At 46.5% G+C, this 20,964-nt stretch overlaps 1 protein-coding gene and 1 long non-coding RNA gene across 5 annotated transcripts in view; both read right to left on the reverse strand.

The window, feature by feature from the left end:
- Positions 1–534: 534 nt before the first annotated feature.
- The window catches only part of MVB12B (multivesicular body subunit 12B), a 57,571-nt gene continuing 37,141 nt past the window's right edge, over positions 535–20,964 (reverse strand). For all 4 annotated transcript variants that reach the window (XM_071765714.1, XM_071765715.1, XM_071765717.1 and 1 more), the window contains 3 exons: positions 9,567–9,622; positions 8,319–8,378; positions 535–4,912 (listed from right to left, as the gene is read on the reverse strand). In XM_071765714.1, coding sequence (XP_071621815.1) covers positions 4,826–4,912; positions 8,319–8,378; positions 9,567–9,622 — 203 coding nt within the window. In that variant the 3' untranslated portion in view covers positions 535–4,825. The remainder of the gene's footprint in view (positions 4,913–8,318; positions 8,379–9,566; positions 9,623–20,964) is intronic.
- On the reverse strand, positions 6,349–8,312 carry LOC139806309 (uncharacterized). The gene is made up of 2 exons (XR_011730218.1): positions 7,968–8,312; positions 6,349–7,932 (listed from the first exon to the last, which is right to left on the reverse strand). It is a non-coding gene; the product is annotated as an uncharacterized lncRNA (long non-coding RNA).

Genomic DNA, 20,964 nt, shown 5'->3' on the forward strand with positions numbered 1-20,964 from the left:
TAGATAGCCTGAGAGGAAAAGAAAAGATGTCTCTGGTCTCAGACCTCACACCCCACCAAAACTGCTCAAAAAGTCCCCACCAGCCCCCCAACAGAAGCAGAAGCCAATCTGCTCAGGAAGAAGCCCCTTGTGAGCGAGTCTCTCACCTTAGAGCCTGCAATCCAACCATTGCTGCTCTGCTCTTCAGTCCAGAGACAGGCACGATGACCAGATATTTTCCACTAAAAGTGGAAAGGAAATGGGAAGGGAGGAGCACTCACCTCTGGAGGGCACTGGAAATGTCCACTGGGAGACAAACCTCGCTTTGTGCCCCTGGAGTACACAAGGCTGACCCTGCACCATTCCCATTCCTTTGGGAATGCCTCCTGGGTACACAGCTCCATGCTACTTTGAAAACATCCAGGTCTGGGATCTGAGGAAATCAGTGCAACAATGGCACAGAGGGAAAAGAGCAGCTGGCTGGAGGGACACCCCTTTCCACTCCTGCAAACAGAGCTTTTTAAACTCCAAATTTAAAACACAAAGCACAGAGAATAAACCGATTAAAACAAGTTTTATTTAACAAATTATATTAAGAATACAGACTAAGTTATCACACAATGAAACTTCCCTTTGTAAAATACAGGAGGGTCATCTAAAATAAATATAAAATGTAGTAACATTCATAAGATTAATGCACAGTAAATTCACTTTCAATAACCCAACAAAATGCATAGCATCTTAGAAAAACACTTTGCAACTGCATAAAAGGTTTCTCTTTTCCATTTGCATGTTGACATTTATGACTGTTGCTGTTAAGAAACAATTTCACAATAAACAACCAGAATATCCAAACTGTTTGGTTTCCCTGTACTGAATGAATTGAGCAGCACCTTACTGAGCTTTTTTTTGTGAGCAGAGGAGCATCCTCCCTGCCCAGTGCTGTCAGAGTTTGATGGCTCAGAATAACACACTGACTGCCGGCAGGTCCCCGGCTGTTTGCCAAGGCTGGAAGGCTGAGGTAATTATCTGCATGCAGAGAGCCCTTGGGGAGGAGCAGGAAGGGCTCTGCAGGGGCTGCTCTCCCCTCTCAGGAAACTGGTGGGGTAGGGGAGGGTGTGAAACCAAACAAGCCCAGAGCTACAGACTACCAATACCTGGTACAACACAGGGGGCCGACGGGGGATCCTCTCCTATAAATGCCGTGGCCAAACTCGGCCACAGCCAAAGGGAAAAAGTTTGACAAAGTTTATTCCTACAAAACTACAGCTACAAGATGCTCCCAAGAAGAAGACACCTGCTACGACTGTCCACACTCGAATTTTATCACAAAGTTCACACTCTACATTACTTTCTGGACTAGTTTCTTGCCTTTCATTGTTAACACAGTAGACAGCACAGCCTGGCCTGGATGGCCCACAAGTTGTCCCAGCACGCTACCCACTCTTTGCCATGAAAAATCTGGGAGACAGCATGTCACTACTAATTCACATCAGAAGGTGTATTTTACAGTAAGCAAACCCTGCACTGCTGCTTTTCTGTCTCTGCTGCAGACACTTGATAATTTGGCAAAATAATTTCTCCAGCAGCCACAAGATTAAGCTACCTAGAGACTAGTTTTGTTCTAGAAATAGAGGCAAGGTAGCCAAGCACATCTGGTAAAGCTCTGCAAATCCACTTTTGTTGCTTTCCACTGACTCATCACCTCCCCTTATGCTCCAGCAGGCTTCTCCATTGCCAGGTGTCAGCATCAGGTTCCCTCAATATTTATTGTCTGGGCCAATGCTACCACAGTTGCTTTTTGGACAGGGAGGGAGGAAGATGCAGAAGAGATGCTGGTACTGGCTATGGTACGTGTCAACGGGGAGGACTTTGCCGTGAGGACACAAGGACCAGCCTTGCAATGAGTTGCTTTAAGTACAAAAGTTACAGAACAGCAAATAAAACCTGCCTGTGGAAACGCTGACTTGATGCCCAAGATCCTGGAAATCCAGAGATGCCATTAAAAAGCTTCCTATGATTGGTGGACTGAGAAGGCGACACATAGAGTCCAGCACCCTGCACCATGTGTCTGGCTGTACTTCCAAGCACTGGCCCTGAGCCCTCTCCCTTTGGAAATGCTCAGTTTTCCAGCTGCTGGGTAGCATGTCTGAGCTCAGCTGGTGCTCAGCAGCTGCAGCTCTTTGCTCACAACACCTCTATTGTGCTTGTACCACAAAAACTGCATCTGTACTACTTAGGCCTTCAGCACATGGCATCCCTACCATGCCGCAGAGCAGAAATACACTGGGAAGATCAAACCAAACTCAAGTTTCTTTGCAGATGCACCCTGGAAGCAGCTTTGCTATCCCAGTGTGAGAGAGGAAAGAGTAAGACCCAACTATATAAATACATCCAGAAGGTTTCACTGCTGCCTGTCCCAGCTGTTTGTCCTGTCAGCATTTCAAGACATACAGTGTTTCTTGTAGGTCACTGAACAGAAAGCTCACTACCTCTGAGAAGGCTGAGCAAATGTAACTATTGCTATAAATATTAAAGCACCAATAATATTTACTGATGCTCTCTAAGCCAAATCTCACAGGAAAGGACTCAAAGCTATGTGCCCATTTTTCCAGCATACCCAGGGAGTGCCTCACTAAACACGGGGCTCAGCAGCATCCAAACCCATTCCTCCCTGAGAGCTCCAGCTGTAGTGCAGTCAGCCCAGCCCTCAGCATGGGGAGATGTGGCTTGAGAAGGGGCTCCTGGCAGTCTCATCCCATCTCCCAGCATCAGGAACTGCCCTTGGAGCTCTGCAGCTTCCTCCCTGGCTGCCCTGCACCAGTCTGCAGCCCTCACTCCTCCTCCACCAGCAACAGGGCAGGGCAAAGCAGGGCAGCTCTCTGCAGCACCTTCATCCCACAGCTATGAGGAACACATCTCTGCTGGCGGCTTCCACCTACCTGTGGTGTCCACTAAGCCACAGGAGAAGCTACAAATGGATGCCAAAGAAAAGTACAGAACAAACTACAAGCAGAAAAACAGAAACACAAAAGATGGATGAGATGGGCACAGTACTACAGCATGGAGTGGATTTGAACTTCAAGTGAACCTGAGCCAAATGACCAGGCTGCCATGGTATGTTCATTTGTCGATGTCGGCATCATCAATCTAGCCTTTGTGAAGCTTGGCAGTGGGGTCTGGCTTTGCTTTCCTGCAGGATAAATAAGAACTAAACATGGTGCTGCAACCTCCAAGTAAATGAGCACTTCCAGGGGTTCACCTACATCTCCAAAGCTGGTGCAAAGGGCACAGTTTTAATTCTTGTGCCCAAATATGACACACCTGCAACGAAATCAGCTTCTGCTTTCCCACTGCACAGCCTTACTTTACAGAGGCAGCTACAGAAAACGATTTTCCTGATTGGAAGAAGCAGAAGCAAAGACTTTGAGTCAGTCTGTCCCGAATGTTATGGTATGTTGTGCTCATTATCTCAGTAATACAGTATGGTGCCTTAAAACCAGAAATGCATCTTTGGACAAGAAATATTTTACATATGTACAAACAAAAAATACAAGCTGACAGTACAAAACCTACTGTTAGTCACCATTCAGTCCAACTAGAAAACGCAAGATCAATCAAAAGCAGTGCAAAGCAGGTCAGGGCATACATATGACCCAGACTGAGAGCGACAACACTGTTTGTTACTTGTTGCTATGGCAATTGCATTTCAATAGGGTTAGGTAATCAGTATTTTACAATATAAAAAGTTGTACGTTTTAACACTTACTTAAAAATTGCTATTTTGCTGCCATGATGTAGCTTTGTTCTACAGCAGAGACTTGAAAAAGCAGCATGGAGTCAGACGGGCACTTCTAAATAACTTATTACAGCAACAGACTTCTCCAAGACATGCATGTGACTGGGGAGCGAGCTAAGGTCAGCAATCACATGGAGGCTGAGGTCAGGGTTTAATGCATCCCACTCTCACCCTGCACCATGCCAGAGTTCAGTGTTTCCCGCCACTGCACGAGCAACAGGCACATCTCTCATTTTAGCAGCTAGTGGGGCAAATACTAGAAACTGCCTAAAGCCTAGGGCAGGTGACAGCATCTGTACTGTCAGAAGGGCTCCAGCTCGGCAGGTTGCTCAGGCAGGGATCTGCGGGGTACTGCTGGGGTCTGCCAGCATCCATCCCAGAAGGAAATACATGATATTTGTTGCTTGAGGTCCTGATGGACAGAGGGACCCCTGTGCAGAGCAGAGGTGCTTCACCTTGGAAACTACAGCGCAACTTGTGCTCTCTGCACCCCTCACCCCCACCAAGGCCTGGGGGCAGAGCTCAGGACAGTTCTAGGTGAGGGACCCCAGCCTACAGCAAAAACGTGATCCCAGTCTGGGGTTGATCTGGCTGTGGTGCTGTGGTGTGCCTGGACCTCGGTGGAGGTAGACAGGGCACCACCACGGCCAGATATAACTTCTACTATTCTTGACTTTTAAGGCTTGTTGCTGAGCATTTCTGGATGGTTGGCAAGCTCACAGCTCACTGTTTGCAGCAGTTTGTGACAGCTCTGGTTCTTGTGACTGTCCTGTAGCAGGGGTTATGAAGTGGGGACAACAGGGAACTGCGGTCAAGCTCCCAGCCACGTACTCACATGGAGAGGTGTCCGCAGCAGTCAGGGGGATGGGGGGCAGCTGCCAGAAGGATGCGCAGTCCCCAGGCATGGAGCGGCGTGTGCAGGAGGAGGTGGTGCAGCACGGGGCGGGTGGCGGTGGCCGGGCGAGCAGGGGTCTGCGGGGCGGCCCTGACGCCGCATCCCACTCAGTAGTATGCACGCACAGGCCTGCTCCAGCGCCGGCAGCCCTCTCAGGATGGCGGGACTGGTGGGCAGCGCGTGGGGCTGGGTGGCAGGCGGGCCGCAGCGCTCTGCTCCGTCCGGAAGCTGTAGTCATACTGTGGGCAGAGACAGATAGGAGGGACTGTGGGGCAGGCAGCCATACAGCCGCTCTCCCAGGATACAACCAGCAGAAGCAGTTGTTAAGAATTTGGCCCAGCAGCATTCTGAGCTGTAGGTGCCACACAGGGTGACCCTGCCAGCACCACCTGACCCCACCTTGGTGACCATCCTGGGTTGGATTCTCCCTCTCCCCTAAAACCCAGCTCTAACACAAACATGACTACACTCATCCTGTGTACAAATCAGCTAGGCAGAAAGATTTCCATTTGGAGGGGAATTAAAGCATGCTGGTACTATCATAATTAACATTTTTTGGTTTGGCAGTGTGGGTTAAAATTCCTATATACATCCCTACACTCCACAGATGTCACTGCAACTGGCTGGACACTGATGCAACCCGAGGGACATCCCTGCCACCATGGCATATGCCGTAGCAGTGCCATCTCGTGGCACACTGAGGGCCGCACTCCAGCAGCCCCAAGCCCCCCTGCCTGCTGCTCAGGCCACTTGTCCTGCCGTGACACCCCCAGGAGAGGCCGGGACCACGGTGGCTTTGACATGGAGGGTGGTGTGACCAAAACAGAGTGATGAGCTGGGGCTGCAGGGCAGGAACAGCACACAGCCCCGGAACAGCCACTGTAATGGCTCTGGATATGGACTGTGCTTCCCAGTGTCCCATTTGTGGCTCCTGGGATGTCACCATGACATTCCCATGTTCCCTTGGGTCAGGCCTGTTTGTCATTGCTCCTCAAGAACCCTGCGAACTTGGTGACTTTGCTGGTGCCTGATTCTCACCACCTGCATGGGGACGGAGCTCTAGTGCTGCATGGGCTGGCTATGCTACGGCTGCCACCGGCTCCTGCAGAGTGCCAGGACCCATGGGAGCTGCACCAGGGCTGCACAGGGACAATCTAGATCTGCTCCTCCAGCTGACTGTCAGTGCCTCTGTTTCAGCACCAAAACCTCCTCTCCGTCCCAGCTCAGCGTGCCCAGTGCCTGTGCAAGGCTACCAGTGCTGTCCCCTACCAGGTGACCCACTGCGGTAGAATCCGCTGCCCGCTGAGCAGGTCCCAGCACCCCGTCCCGCAGAGCAGTCACGAGAGGAGGTACAAGTGGGGACACCGCGGGGACACTGCCGGGACCCGAACCCCGAGCCGCGGCTGCGCGCGGCCGGCAGGGGGCGCGCAGGGACCGCGGCGCGTGCCCGGGGTGTGCCCGGCGGGGCCGCGCCCGGAACCACCGCGGGGAGGAGGACCGGGACCAGGACCGGGACCGGAACCCGGACCCGGGGGGCACCCGCCGCCCCGCTCGTCCCCGGCAAAGGCGGCTTCGTTAGTTTTACCTCCGTGTCGCGGTGTCACAGCCAGCGGTACCAGCCCCGAGCTAAACAAGCAATAAGCCTCATTTTTCAACACACAAACACATAAAGATGTCAGCTCAAACTGTTTACTAATTAACACTTAAAAAGACACAAATTAGATATGCGTGGCTAAGAGCAATTATAATCAAGACGAATTTCTCTAGTCATTTGGGAACTGAAAAAAAATGCCTAATTGCTGGAACCAATGTTTTAAAAACTGAAATCATGCCAGTTAGCAAATATGTTCATTTAAAGAACATTTCATGTGACTACGCTCTGGAGAATTGACTACAAACACGAGAACAAGGAAAAATATTTCTGTATAAGATTAAAATTTTAAGCTCTTTTAGATTTACAACTTCTCCATTAAACATATTTACAAAGAGCAGCCCATGAAAACTTGTAGCAATTAAGTGGTTAAATGAACTGCCTTCCCTGTCAGTTTAAAAGGAATGATTAATATTGGATGCTCACTTTACTAATTAGACTCTAGCCAGACTTCTCACTCTGTGCCAAGCTAAAGCCAAGACGGGCACAGCCCGGCAGTGCCAGAGCACTCAGCAGGTCAGTGCCACCCACACTGCTGCAGCCACAAAGCGCTGCAGGGGCTGCAGTGCCCCCACTGCACCGCACAGCGCCAGCCTCGCCTGCCCACTGCCACTCCCTGTCCACTACCCAGGACAGGCCAGACCCACAGTTTCAACCCATCACCAGCCACAGGGCCTCATTGCCTCTCCATGCACCCCTTCCTTCTTCCACGTGCTCCTCAGGCATGGCTGCACAGGCTGCCTGTAATGAGCCGCCAACCTCATGGGCAGCTTGACTATGACAGAATTTGTGCCTATTTCATCATTTTTCCTGGAAGGGTGGGGTCCTTGTGGCCTGCAGGATGGGTGCATACATCTGCAAATGTGGCGACAGAGAACAATAACTCTTGGAATTATTTAGGGGTATTTTTGCAAGGCATCTAGCTCCAGGGAAAATGTTCTTGCTGCTTTGGAAATCCAGAAGATTTGCTGTAATGGTGCTATTGCTTGCAAGGGAAATAAAGCCATGCAGAAATTCACAATATTTATATGCATAGCTATCTATGTGCAGACAAGATGCTTCATCAAAGAATATGGGCTGCATAATTATACTTTTCATTACTCTGAATCACACACAGCCCATAATGGAACAGGAGGGTGTGGAGAGAGCCAGCAGGTATCACGCTCTCCTACCATGGCCACACAAAGGACCCTGGTGCCAATGTCCCCACAGGACTGCAAGGGGCATAGGGCAGGGCTGCACAGCTCACCCCTCCATGCAGTGCCCCCAGCCTCTTGAGACCTTTCCTGCTCCGGAGGGTGAAGGGCTACAGTAGCAAATCCAATGCCACTTTGCTTCCACTCCAGCAGATGGGACTGGCTGCCCTGTGGACAGCTCCTGGCAGTATCAGGGGAGGATGGATGCACATACAGGGGGCACTAGGCCTGAGCACCCTGGCTGCCAGTCATGCACGTGCCAAAATGCTACCTGGGGAACACCAGACCACCCTCAGTTTGATGGCTGTCTCCTCCCTGAGCTCCCAGAAGACTCAAGCCCATTGAAAGTGCAGCCCATTTCTCCTGGTAACAAGCTACAAGCACCATCAAGTTAACAAATGATGGAGTTTACCTGACACTGCTTAGTCAAGTTCACTTGACTTTTACCTGACACTGCTTAGTCAAGTTCACTTGACTCCCTAAGATGCAAGAGTCAACCTAATACAAACAGTTCCCTGCTTGTAACATGTTTGGTTAATACAATGTGAAAGAAAGATTGAAGACAGATATCTGGAATTGAACAGAGGGCAGCAGACTTTGCCATCAGATTCAACACCAACATCTTCACCCAGCACGGATCACAGAGAACATCTCTAATTCTAGGCTTACTGTTTGACTCTGCATTGACTATATCTACCAGCAGTGCCTTGGAAAAAACAAGAGAGGCCTTTTCTGTAAGTGAAAGGATTTTACAACAAGGTGAATACAGCACTCATGACGGTTTTGCTCAGTACCTACCTCCTTTTCAATTTCTGCAAGGGTTTTGATTGTGATGCCTAAGAGATCAACTGGCTGCATCTGGCAAGGAAAAAAAAAAAGAACGTATATTCAGGGTTGTTTTTTTTTTTTTTTTTTGCTTGATCTTGTTTTGTTTAAAGTCAGCAAATACTCTTGTCATCAGAGATTTAGAGGCACCATCTGTAAACATGTGCATGATCCTGTTCCTCAGCTCACCACAGGAGTGATGCAGCAGAAGGTGGTTTGTGGAACACAGCTCTAACGCCTTTCTCCCTAAGCAGGGACAGCTCACACTCATCTAGGTGTCATTTTGTGCATGTATATCCTTACCCATCTCACTGCCACAGGACTGTTGTTCCTGGGACACCCTATGGATTTCAGATTGCTGCAGCACATAGGTGTGAGCAGCACAGGCTGCGGGAAGCCCAGACCAAACTGACCATATGGTGGCAATGGTGTCTAAAGGATCCGAGGGGAGGATTAGCACGACCTAATCTCTCTGCATTTGTCCTCGCAGCAGGGACTCCAGCTTTCTGGGAATAAGGGCTGATAAACAACCCTTTCAGAAAGCAATGGTTGTGAAAACCTGCATGCGCTGCATAGGCAGGTTGTGGCAGCAGGAAGAAGAAAGCACAAAGCAAGAGCAGCAAGTGAAAACTCAGACACAACTGATGGCTCAGTGTTTGCTGTAACAGATTCTTGTAAACTGACTTTTAAAGAGGTATTGTTTGAAGACTGGGTGAATCAGGGAACTGGTAACAGGATGAAGAGCCTTTGAGCTCTGGATCACCAACTTAAATTCTGAATCTGTACCGGGGTTTCCATGTCGGCCCAGTAAACCTGCCCTGCCCCAGCAGTCAGCAGCACCCCATGCCAGCACTGCTGCCCTCATACCCAGCAGTGTGCCTGCTGTGCTCACCCTGCTGCCTGCAGGAGCTGTGCTGCCAGGATCACAGACACACTCCACTCAAGGAGTGAACTCAACAGAAACATGTTGCATGTGAACATCACCCAGCCTGCTTTGCTGATGCACTTGACGTGCTTTAGCTTAGATAATCTCCCACTTCAGAGGTCAACACAAGTCCCAAAATCATTTTTCTATCCCAGCTTCTGCTCCCTGGAACCTAGCTGAGGTCTGGTCCCAGCTGCCTCCTCAAACTTTCCAGGCTGGAACAGGGAACTGCTTTGTGATTGCTCTCCATGAAAAGATGAACTTTAGACACTAGGAAAAAAACAAAGGTAACTCACCCCTTCAGGAGCACAGGCAAACTTCTCCGAAATCATGAAAGGCACTCCATCCATGGCTGGAAAGAACAAAACAAGTGACAGGTCACATTGCCAGCTGACTTCTGACATGCAGCTTCACACATTGCCAGTGATTATCAAGTGTATGTGGCACAGACACATGACTGATAGCTTTATAGACATTACTGCCATCCTGTTCCTCCCTTTAGAGGGATTTCTCCCTCTAGCCACTGTTTTCTTTCTCCTGGAGACACAGCTGGGTTAGCCCCTACTAAATCAGGAATTCAATGAACTCTTCCCGCTCTACCCATATACAATTTCATGGTCTGAATTTTGAGTCTTCCAATTTGGCTCAGCTGCCAAAAAAAAGACAGTACTTGCAACTGAAACAAAATACAAGCAGTTTATGATGAGGGCAGACATGTATTCAGCACCACCACACAGAACCACCTGAGTGAACGCAGAGTCCATGTAAGAGGATAAGGAACACACATGGTTCGGGTGACTTGTACCTCCCCAGAGCACCTGGGAAGAACAAAACCAACCCCAGAGCCAAGCAGCTTCTCTGCCCTGGGAAACTCAGTGCAAACTCAGCAGTGAGCAATGGCACTCAAACACCTGCAAATCACATCTGGAAGATGGAAAATGGTGGGGACTGAGGACATACACAAGGACACAACAGCTCATGGCATCACCTCGTGTTACTGGGCCAAACACTCTCTGTAGCACAAACTTAATGATACTAAGAGGATTGTTTGCCTTTATATTGTCTTCTGTATTCTTCTTAGCGGCATGATACTCAGTGTTTCTGCCCTGCTATCATCACCCAGGAACTCCACAGAAAGCCCCCTTCTGACCCCCAAGACTTATCAGTACAAGGGAAACACTTATTTTTAAAACATGTAACTCAGCAATTTCCACACAAGGCTGAAAAGAGGCACATTACTATGGTGGAGTGCATCTCCAAATGCATCCACTTTATTTCAGTTATACCTTTAACATTTTAAGTCTTTGAATTTCATCTCTGAATGAAATAAACACTTAAAATTAGAACAAACTTAAATCTTTGAATGCCCTCAAGTAATCCTGAATCAGGTGCTTTCACAAAGCATCTGCATTCATGAATATGGTGTATCTCTGCTTGCTGTTTTAACTTCCATCAGCACCAGTGTGTTACCACATTAGTGATGACTTAACAAGGGTTATTTAAGAATACTTAGCATTTTACGTTTGCTTTGTGTATTTTTTACTTAAAAAAAAACCTCCACTGGAGCCATTTCATTATCAAAGGTGTTACGCGGCAGCCACAGCGTTACATGAAACAAAAGGAAACAGATGAAAAGCAGCATCACCAAACCCAGGAAGTTTTGAACCCGAAAGACCATCTGCATTTGTTATCCCGACAGAAACCTGCTTTGATCAGTCACACACCAGCTTTTGTAAAGTAATTTAAAGAATAAGCTGTGATGAGTGCGCAGGCTCCCCGGCAGCCCCTGCCGGACCTGTCTCTAGCCCTCCTCTGGTCCTTTCTCACTCCAGCCCCCCCGAAGCTCAAAACTGCAGAGCAAAGCAGCAGATGAAAGCAGGGTGTGCCAAAGGCTCAGCAGCGCAATTAGCACTCTCCTAAACAAACGAGCTTCAACAGAGCTGTAATTAAGCAGGCCTGTAATTAAGTATATGCCCTTTATCATAACGATCATGCTTAAAAATGGCGTGATGCATGGAAGTGTGTTATTAATGCTGCACTCCCGAAGCGCAGGAGCATGCACGGGAGCTGGTGTGTCAGGCCTGTCACTCAGCTGCTGCTAAAACACATTACAGGCAGACAGTGGAAAACAACACACTCATCCAGCGGCTCTTTTCCCAGCCAGGCACTGGGAGTCGTGAGGATTTAAATACCCACCACCTCAGGAAGCTTTATGGAAATAAAGCAGAAAGCTGCCCCAGCGCTTTGAGGGCTCAGCTCCACCATTCACCCCTGACCTGGTCACTTACAGCAGGTGGTGTGACCTCTATGACACAGGGGGAGCAGCTGCTTATCCCTCACCTCTGCTTCCCAGCTGAAAGATGGCCCTGGATGCAACAAACGCTTTAGATGAAGGGCACCCCACATTCCCTACATGGTGTTGCCCACGATCCTGCAGCCATGGATATAGTAAGAGAAAGATTCAGGGCTCCTGCTGCCCAAAAACAGCTTTTTCGCACTCATGAGGCACCCAACTTCTTTTATGGAGCATATAGCCAAATCCCAGAAGATTAACAAATGCGGCAACAATTTGTTCCAGCCCAACACTGACCCATCTCATATTAACATTAGCTCTTAGTGGTTTTCCAGGGAGGCTCAACTCCACACAGCTCTGCCCAAGCTCAGACCTTGCATGGGTTGAGCCCTTAAAAGCACTCCCCACTGCACAGCAGCTCACCCAGACTCACAGAAGAGGGAAGGAGGTAACTGCTGGAAATAATCTCCAGGGACAGGCATCTCCAGCAGCAGGCAGGAGGAGCTCCAAGGGGTGTACCACATCTGCTGGGGTGTCCAGCACTGGCGGCTGGGTGTGGGCACCATGGCTCCCGCAGTGCACCGCGATGGTACGACACTGCCGCTTACAGCAGCCAGTTAATTTCATAATAAAATTAAATGAAACCAGAACTGTAGGAGGCTTTTAATTCTGTGTCCCTTGTTCTGACGCTCTGCTGTAAATAAACATCAGCAGCAGCCTCTGATTCCTCCCTTTTTCTTTTTTTTTTTTTTTTTCCCTGTTGCTTTTGAAGTATTCCTGGCAGTCTCTGATGAGCTGTGTTGAGATGCTGCATTGTTACCATGTCCACAGCAGTGCTGGCCAGGCTCTGGCCTGGAGCTGCAGTTCATTTTAGTCTGGCCAAGAGCTATTCACTGTTTCTCAGTATCCATTTGTGCCATGCTGGAGACCAGCAGATGGAAATACAAAGGGATAAAAGGAATTGGTGCTGGTGAACAATAAAGTACAGCTCTTTCCAGAGGTGACATGTACTGATCCAGAAGAAAGAAGGTGAGAAAGGTCCCATTTTTACTACATTACCACCAGTAGAGTTACTCATACCACTGAATGAGTAGGCTCATGCATTGACCCACACAGATTTTAGCATCTTCAAAAGGCTGTAACTTATAAAATATTTTAAAGACATATAAAACATTTGCACCTTGCACATTTCACTTAAAGCCTCAAAATGGCATGCCTGTGAATCCCCAGTGGTGGCTGGGAGGATGCCACAACCCCTGATGAATGGGGCTCCCAAAAGGGCACTGGAGCCATCCCGTTAGTTGGAGAGGGTCCACTGAAAACCACAACCACCTTTTAACCAGTGGCACCTTCGTTATAATTTGCTAAGACTCAAAGACTTGCTTGCTTAAAAATTCTCTCTTTAATCTGAAAAAGTGCCGTCACCCTCCTCTAAGCACACGATAGATGCTGCCTTCTGTGCTGCAGACTCCAACTAAATCTCAAATGTCAAATTAGTAATTCATCTTTCTTAAATAACTATATTTTTAGCAAAGCTACAACATTTAAATAATCAGACCTGCCAATGCTACCCTAATTTAAACACACTGACAAACTTTCACAGGCAGCATCAACTAACATAATGAGTTTCTAGATGACAAAGAACTTCAGACCATAGTTCTCTACACTACCCAATGTAATAAGCACTTGTTCTTTTCTACAATACACACATGAAAGAGGAATCTAAATAATAATTGCTGTAATTATCTTGAAAAATATGCGGTGATTAATGGTGATTATGAAAATCTGTATAATTGTTCACGGAAATCTCCAATGATCAGATGCTTTCTTGAAACAGCCATTAATGAAGAACTTAGGAACACAAAAAGCATCAAAACTCAAGCCAAACTCCTGACTGTCTGAAGCACATGAGGACACTTCTGCGCGCACGCCCGGCTCAGCTCCCACCCCTCCCACGAACCCCCTGCAAGAGGTTCCAAGATATCCCTGATGTGATTCATATGTCATTGTGGTTCAAAGCACAAAGTTCAACCTGTTATTTATGCAAATAATTAATTACTCTTGTATCCAACTAGCAGTTTGTCATGACACATTAATGACTTGATAGACTTCTATGAACTAGTGAACACAGGACAGCAGAGCGCTTTTATCGTCATTTAATTTAAAAACGATCCTGTGTGAAATTATCTAGTTGTGAGTGATGGAAGCATAAAGAACAGACTCAGCAAAGCTTCTTTTGGATCATTGCTTTATTAATGGTAACGTCAGGGAAATGAAAAATGCTAACATTGTCATATTTAGCTCCTGGGTATAGATGAATAGCTGCCTCAGTGCTTGGCGGGTTCAGTTTGCACACTGCAGTGAGCGCTAATTCTTCACACCACTATTGTGGGGATACACAGCCATGGAAGAGTTTATATACCTCAACTCCCAAGGAAATAACAGCTGTTTCTGCATTTAAATTCTCACCATAAGCTTTTATAGCTTTGCATTTCTTTATTGCTATTTTTTGCACGGCCTTTTACACTTGAATTTTCAACTGCTGATTTTAAAAATTATTTAAATAAATCAATCCCTTGCAAAACATTTTCCTGCATGACTTTGAAAACTAAGCTAATGCAAAACACTAAAAAAACCCAAGACTGAATGTACTATTGCCACCTTTAAAACTGAAATTATCTTAGATTTTAGAAAGAGATTTCTGTAATATTACAAAAGTCTTCGGATTTCCCCCAGACCTGAGACACTAAGGGAACATTTATGTTTTCCGAAATGAACTATCTCATAAACCAGCCTACAGCAACAGCATAAACCCAGCAAAGCTCACCTATTTATAGAGAAAGATTAATTGTCAGCTAGATGACAGCAGAGGAACTTGAAAGTGGGTGAGAACCAGGGTGCTGGTAGGGAGCCTGGGCATGGCCAGACTCAGGCCGGGTGGCTGCAGGCACCTATTGAGGACAGGCAGGGCTAGAGGGGAGGGACACACACCTTGTGTGATCTCAGTACACAGGGAAGTCATTCAGAAGGATGGAAAAAACAGTCTGCCATGCATCAAGAGAAGGATGCAAGCTTTTCAAAATAAACCACCCTCTCCATAATGTTCAGCTAAGCCTCCTACTTCTGTATTTCTGTACACAGCAATTTAAATAGCAGTCTGAATAGTAAACATGTGTGTGTGTTCTCTGTGCTACTGTGCACCGCATCCCAGATGGAAAAGCATCACTCTCAATTTACAAATCTCTAACAATAGCACAACCTCACAGGGAAAACAACAGCAAACTTTCCTGCAAGCTCCTGCCAAGCCAGCTGCAATTGGGAATGCTGCAACCACCCCAGGCTGCACTCCCTGGTGGCAGACACAGCCCCAAAATGCACACATCTATTTCATAAAGTACCCAAAATATTAAGACATGGACCCCATTTCCTCTGGCTGCTTTCTCCAGTCCCTTCTCACCCTGCCCAGAGCAATGAGGGATTCCTTGGATGAGGTGAATGTCCGTCAGGCAGGGCTGTGGGGTGCAGGGCAGAGCTGTGGGGCTGGCACATGGGGCAGCAGGAGCACATCCTGGGAGGGATGGCCCCATCCCTGTCCCCATGGTCCAGGCCTGGGCCATGCTGTGGTATGGCAGCAGCACTGAGCCACACAGCCCTTGGTGAGGTGAGCGGGAGAGCAGGGGCCCCCTGGCTGGGGAAGGAAACCTCTTAGATGGGAAAGGTTTACAGCTTTCCTGTTCGTCTTGAAATGACTTTGATTAAAAAAACAGACCTGGACTAAATTTTCATTTTTGCTAATTTGATTGTCAGCCTTGATTTTCTCTGTTTCCTGCATCGCTCATGACACAGCACAATTAGTTCTTTACTGCTAGATCAAGCCATGAAAACACTTGAGAAAGTACTCCTGGTTTTGATTATTTTCTTTTTTAAACAAAGTGAAGGTTAAGTACTGCATGGTGACGGCTAAGTGGTACCTCAGTGCTGTGGCTCTATCAGCACCAGAGAACATGGAGAGACTTCAAACAAGCTCTTCAAATTGCAAGTGTTTAGGAGCTCTTGATTTTATTATTTTTTAATAAAATCTCCCCTTTGAAGTCTCCGCACCACAGTAAACTTCAAAGATCACACCTAAGCATGTGCTACTTCCAAGCAACAACCCTTAATTAATTAGACCAGAGCAGATACAAAACAGGGCCCTCGCGCGGGGCTGTGGCCGGGGCAGGTCCCGCTGGCGGACAGGAGGCGAAGTTGAGGCCCTCGCACTCCTCCACCCCATGCACGGTCAGCCCCAAAGAGAAACAGGCACTGTTCAATTGCTTTCAGCTCTCACTGTAATGATAGACAGACTCCTTGGAAGTCATTAAAGATGTAATGTCTGTCTGCTGCAGAGAGGTGCAGGCAGGCAGGACTCAGGCCGAAGGAAGAAGTTGCAAAAAGCATCTCGGGAAGCACCCACAATAGCTGCAGTGTTCTTGGCTGGCGGCTGTAAATTTATCCCTCTTGATGAGAGAAACATCCTGCTGGGGAACAGCTGCTTCCTCCAAGCATTGGTATTTTTTGCACTTCAGTCATTTCAGTACTACAGGTTAGGAGCAGAGTATATTAAAGAAACACAGTGTGTTTTATTACTATATCTGCCCCTGGAAGCTTAGATTTCTATTGCTGAGCAACTTCCAGAGGTGTGAGTTTGTACAACAGGGGCAGAGAGGTTGTCACTGGGAGGGCACTGAGCTCCCCAACTCAAAACCCTCCCCATATGGGGCTCACGTCACCGGGTGGCAGCAGCAGCTCCTGCTTGCAACAGTGTCTGGGATCCTGCTCAGCACCAGCACTGCTCGGCCTTCAGCTGTGCCTTGATCCACCAACATCTGTCCCAAAGGGTTCTGTGAGAAGCAAAGGGTGCACAGCACCCTCTCTTAACGTGGTTTTGTTTTAAAGGACTTTAGTTCTTTCAAGCACACCGACTGTATTTTGATTCCAATAAAAGCTGGGGAAAGAGAAGGACAGCTGTCCTGAAGCACTGTGCTCGCCATACCACAGGCACCCCTCCACATGACGGGAAAGCAGAACCTCATCACAAGCACAGCTACAAAGGAAGTGGGATTCCCATCTTCCACCCAGGACCTCACCAATGCAGAGAATGTGTGCCCATTACCAGTGATGGAACACTCACCTAGCCAGAAAAGCCTTGCCAATGACACAAGTCTAAGGCCAGCAGCACAAGAGAGGATGGCAGTGTGGCTGCTGAAGGCTGTGCCCAACACCCAGGTCTGGGGAGCTTGAAAAGATGTGGGGACATTTCCTCATCCTTCTGACAGCTGGAATGTGGAGCCATGGCCCCACGGATCCAAAATGTCCTGCTCTTCTACAGCAGGAGATCCACCGTGCCCCTGCAAAGCAACTCTGGATCCAGATCTCTTAATGTAATTTAATTTTTACGTGCTCAGAGTCATTAGTAGAGCCACATATTTCTATCAGGTAAATTTCATTTGCATATGCAAATTATATCTAAACACACCACACCATTAATATGATCACTAATTACATAATAATAGTCACCAATCTCCACACAGATCAAACTTACAGTTTTGTAGTTATTAAGGAAATTGTGCTTTGTAATTAAGATAATCCTCATTTCCAGATGCTAATTAACTATATAATAATTAGCTTCTTTTGCTAATGCAAATTAAGTATTTTCATCCTTATTGGTAAAAGAGTTGCTTATCACTTAAAAAAGACACAACCTGGAAATAATCCCTCCTCCCCCTTAAGGGTGAAAAGGTAACTCCATTTTTATCCATCTCATTTGCGAATGCAAATTATCCCTGATTAATCAAGTCACAGAAAATCGCACCCATCTCCTTGCACGGGCTGGAGCTTCCCTCTGGCCCTGGGAGGACCAGGACCACTGGCACCCCACAGAAACTGCTCCTGTCCCCAAGAGCCATGTGTGGAGCCACCACCGTGTGTGGGACCTTCTGCCGAGCGCCAGGGAGCAGCGATGGCACCAGGGCGGGTCGGCGGTGACTAACGAGGCCAGTGGTGACTAACGAGGCTAGCGGTGACTAACGAGGCCCTACCTGCAGCAGAGCAGTGCTGACAGCCAGCCCAGAGCCTTGGCAGGACACAGCCTGGGCTGCCGCGCATTCATCATCTGCTAAACCAATCCACCCGCTCTGCACCACCATTTGTCATTAATTATGCTAATCAGAAAACCATTACTCTCTGATGACACCACAGCACTTATTAGCTAGTTATGGCTTTTCTAAAGCACAGCTTATTGTGTATGCAAGTGCCTCGCATACATTAGCCTACAGGGAAGAAATGTCCAATTATGAAAAGAAGAAATTTGCTATTATCTCCTCCTAACAAACCAATTTAGTAATTATAAAAGTCTCTGAAGTCAGAAGGATTTTTTAAGAAGAGCTGAGTGATGAAACCAGAGAATTTTGTTTGCAATAACTTTCTGAGTTGGAAATAAAGTGACAATAGGGGAATGAACAGTTTTTATTACCATATAATTACAATTCTTCCATCCTAACTTTAGATGATCAAAAAGCAGAATTTATCTAAAAGCACAACAGTATTTGGCTATTCCCTAACAGTACAAGATTTGTTTATTTTAGTAGATAAGCAACCAAATTTGCCTGACCCTGTGACAGACATTTATACCTGCAGCTTTCACCACACACAGTTATCTGGGACACAGCCCAGTGGTTATGGCACCAGACTGGAGAGGGTGGCTGAAGACCGAGCTGAAACCCAGCCTTGTTGGAGCATCCAGTTAATTTACAGTTCCTAAGTTGTTTTGCTCTCTGTGAAAGGAATACCACTAGTTTTAGAAGCTTAATATGTGTTAAGAGCTCATTAATATCATCAGAGTAAATGGGCCTATTAAAACATCTTTAAGCAATATCTGAACATAAATCTCCCTAAACTATATTTAATGACTGTACTTAAGATACATTATATGCAAGTCTTAATGAGACATTAGATAGCATTTTGAAGATTAAAATTAGAGAATCCATATAAAGTCTGTCCACTTAATGTAGCCTAAGCTACACTGATGAAAAGCATTACTACCAAATTATTACTTCATTAGAACAAATATTTTCTAATAATTTCTGATTTATGCTATTAGTCATCTCCATATATATATATATATATATGTATGCAAAATATATATACATGTAAAGAAAATACACCAAACAACTTTCTAGCTCCACAGGAGAAAAGAGAAATTTGAATCTTTCTAATGGCCGAGTTAATTACTTGTCTTTTTTCTACTGAGTTAAAAATAAGCACTCTTTATAAAAGTCCATTTACTGTATCCCCACTTTTCTAATTTAATTGGTGATTTTAATTCCATTAACCACAAGGTCATTTTTTAAACATTTGCAGTTTCACTTTGCAAAGATTATTAAGATGTCTTGGACTCAACCTCTGACTGTCCCTTCAGCCCCTCCATGCAGGTCTGAGGTATGAACCCCACTATGAAGCCTGGCTTGAAGGATGAGCAGGACCCTTGCACTGCACAACCTCCCACTGCTCATTGGTGAAGGCACCGCAGCCCCAGGACTCACCCAAGGGAGGAAAACTCAACAAAATCAAAAAGCTCCTTCAGCAGAGGGCTCGATGCACCCTGCCTGTTCCAGCAAGGCTCAGGGCATGCCTGCAGGATGGGCCATGGCACAGCTGGGCAGCGGGACATCCCCAACAACAACCCAGTCACTGCTACAATGAATCGCAATAACCTTATTAGCAAGAGGGATTTATGTGGTTTATTTTGTATAAGCAGCTTTTCATTAGATAAATGAAGCCCAACAACCTTTATAAATGTTTTCAATTATGAAATTATGCCATTGAGATATCTGGATGACGATAATCAGGGAAAACACCAGTGACACCTCTTGAAAGGAGTCAGAGCGTGCTGCCTGGATGACTGCTCCTCCCAGTAACGTACTGCCTTAGCCACACCAGTAATTTAAAAAAAAATTCCTGCTTTATTAGATGAAATCTGTAGCAACAAGACTATTTTCATTTGTTCTGCCCAAGTCTTCTATCCAAAAGAGAGAACATCTCATTGTAACAATTTTGCATTTTTAACTGTGCAAATTAAGCATTCTTCATAAATAACAGCCTGGTTTTCTGCACTAGAACTCCTTTTTATTAGCAGCACAGTAACGAACAATGAGCAATGTGTTCTATTATTCTTTGTCAAATCACAGAATGCTACATTAGAATAACTCTGCTGGTCAATGTAATATAGTAGATTAAATTCAACTTCTGTGCAAAAACCACTGTAAAACAGCATGATAAGAAGGCTATAAAAAATTTAATTTTACTCCAAACTCCATCAGAAAAAAAAAATGGTGTGAAAAGTAATTTTGCATAATCAGTACACGCCATCTGGAACAATTAACTGATTTCTATAGAACTATGAGGATCAGTCATATCTGCTTATTAAAGATCAGAAATTATACAAGTAATAAATCCTTGAAAAAACTAAGCGTACTCCCGCCTGTCAACGCTATTTTAACTTCAAATACTGAAGAACGCCTGATAAGGCTGAAAAGAAGAGATTAATATATGCAAATTACATCCAGCATTTAAAATCCCCAACAACTGTCTCCGGTTTTCTGTCCCTTATTGCTGCCTTTATGTTTTATTCATACACCAACTCACCTGTCACTTCATAAGCTATAATATTATGGGGGTATTATTAAACAGCATAAAGCCGTGCTTTAATTGGAAAGCTTCATTGCATTTTCCAATTATTTGGAGTAAATTAAAAGCAGATGCACATAGTTTAATAAGGAGTCTAATATCAGTTCCGGGAAATCAAAATTCATTGTCATTACTATGCTGTGATAGTTTTGCAAACTGTACTCAATTTCAGAGGTTTTCAAAAGAAAATCTGTCTATGCAATCTGTTAATTGTCATTCAGTTAATAACTGTTTAAATATCCAAACCACAGAGCAGCTTCTTATTTTAAAAAATTAAACTATGGCACTCGGAAAAGCAAAACAAATACAGCACAGCCCGCCTCAAAGGTTGTGCTCCACCAGCGAGCCGTGCAGGCCCCAGCAACTCACCCTCTGCCAGCAGACACGCTGTGACAGCAGGACAGACCCCACCTGGCCAGGACAGCCCCTGCCTGGCCAGAGTCCACTGTCACCCTCCTGCTGGACACAGCCCCAGTGCGCAGCTCGCCCCCAGTACCCCAACATCCCTGCCCTACACCTGCTCCTACATAATTCAAAGCTCCGAGAGTAGCCGGATAATCCTCTATGCAGAGATGAGGCAGCAGCTTCCTTGGAAGGTAAGGGGTGGCCCGAGGGACCAGGGCTAGGTCTGTGGGGTGCAGCAGGAGTAGGGCCAGGCCCCTCGTGCCAGCCTGCAG

The sequence above is a fragment of the Heliangelus exortis genome, chromosome 22 (genome assembly GCF_036169615.1).
Source record: "Heliangelus exortis chromosome 22, bHelExo1.hap1, whole genome shotgun sequence".
Taxonomy (NCBI): domain Eukaryota; kingdom Metazoa; phylum Chordata; class Aves; order Apodiformes; family Trochilidae; genus Heliangelus; species Heliangelus exortis.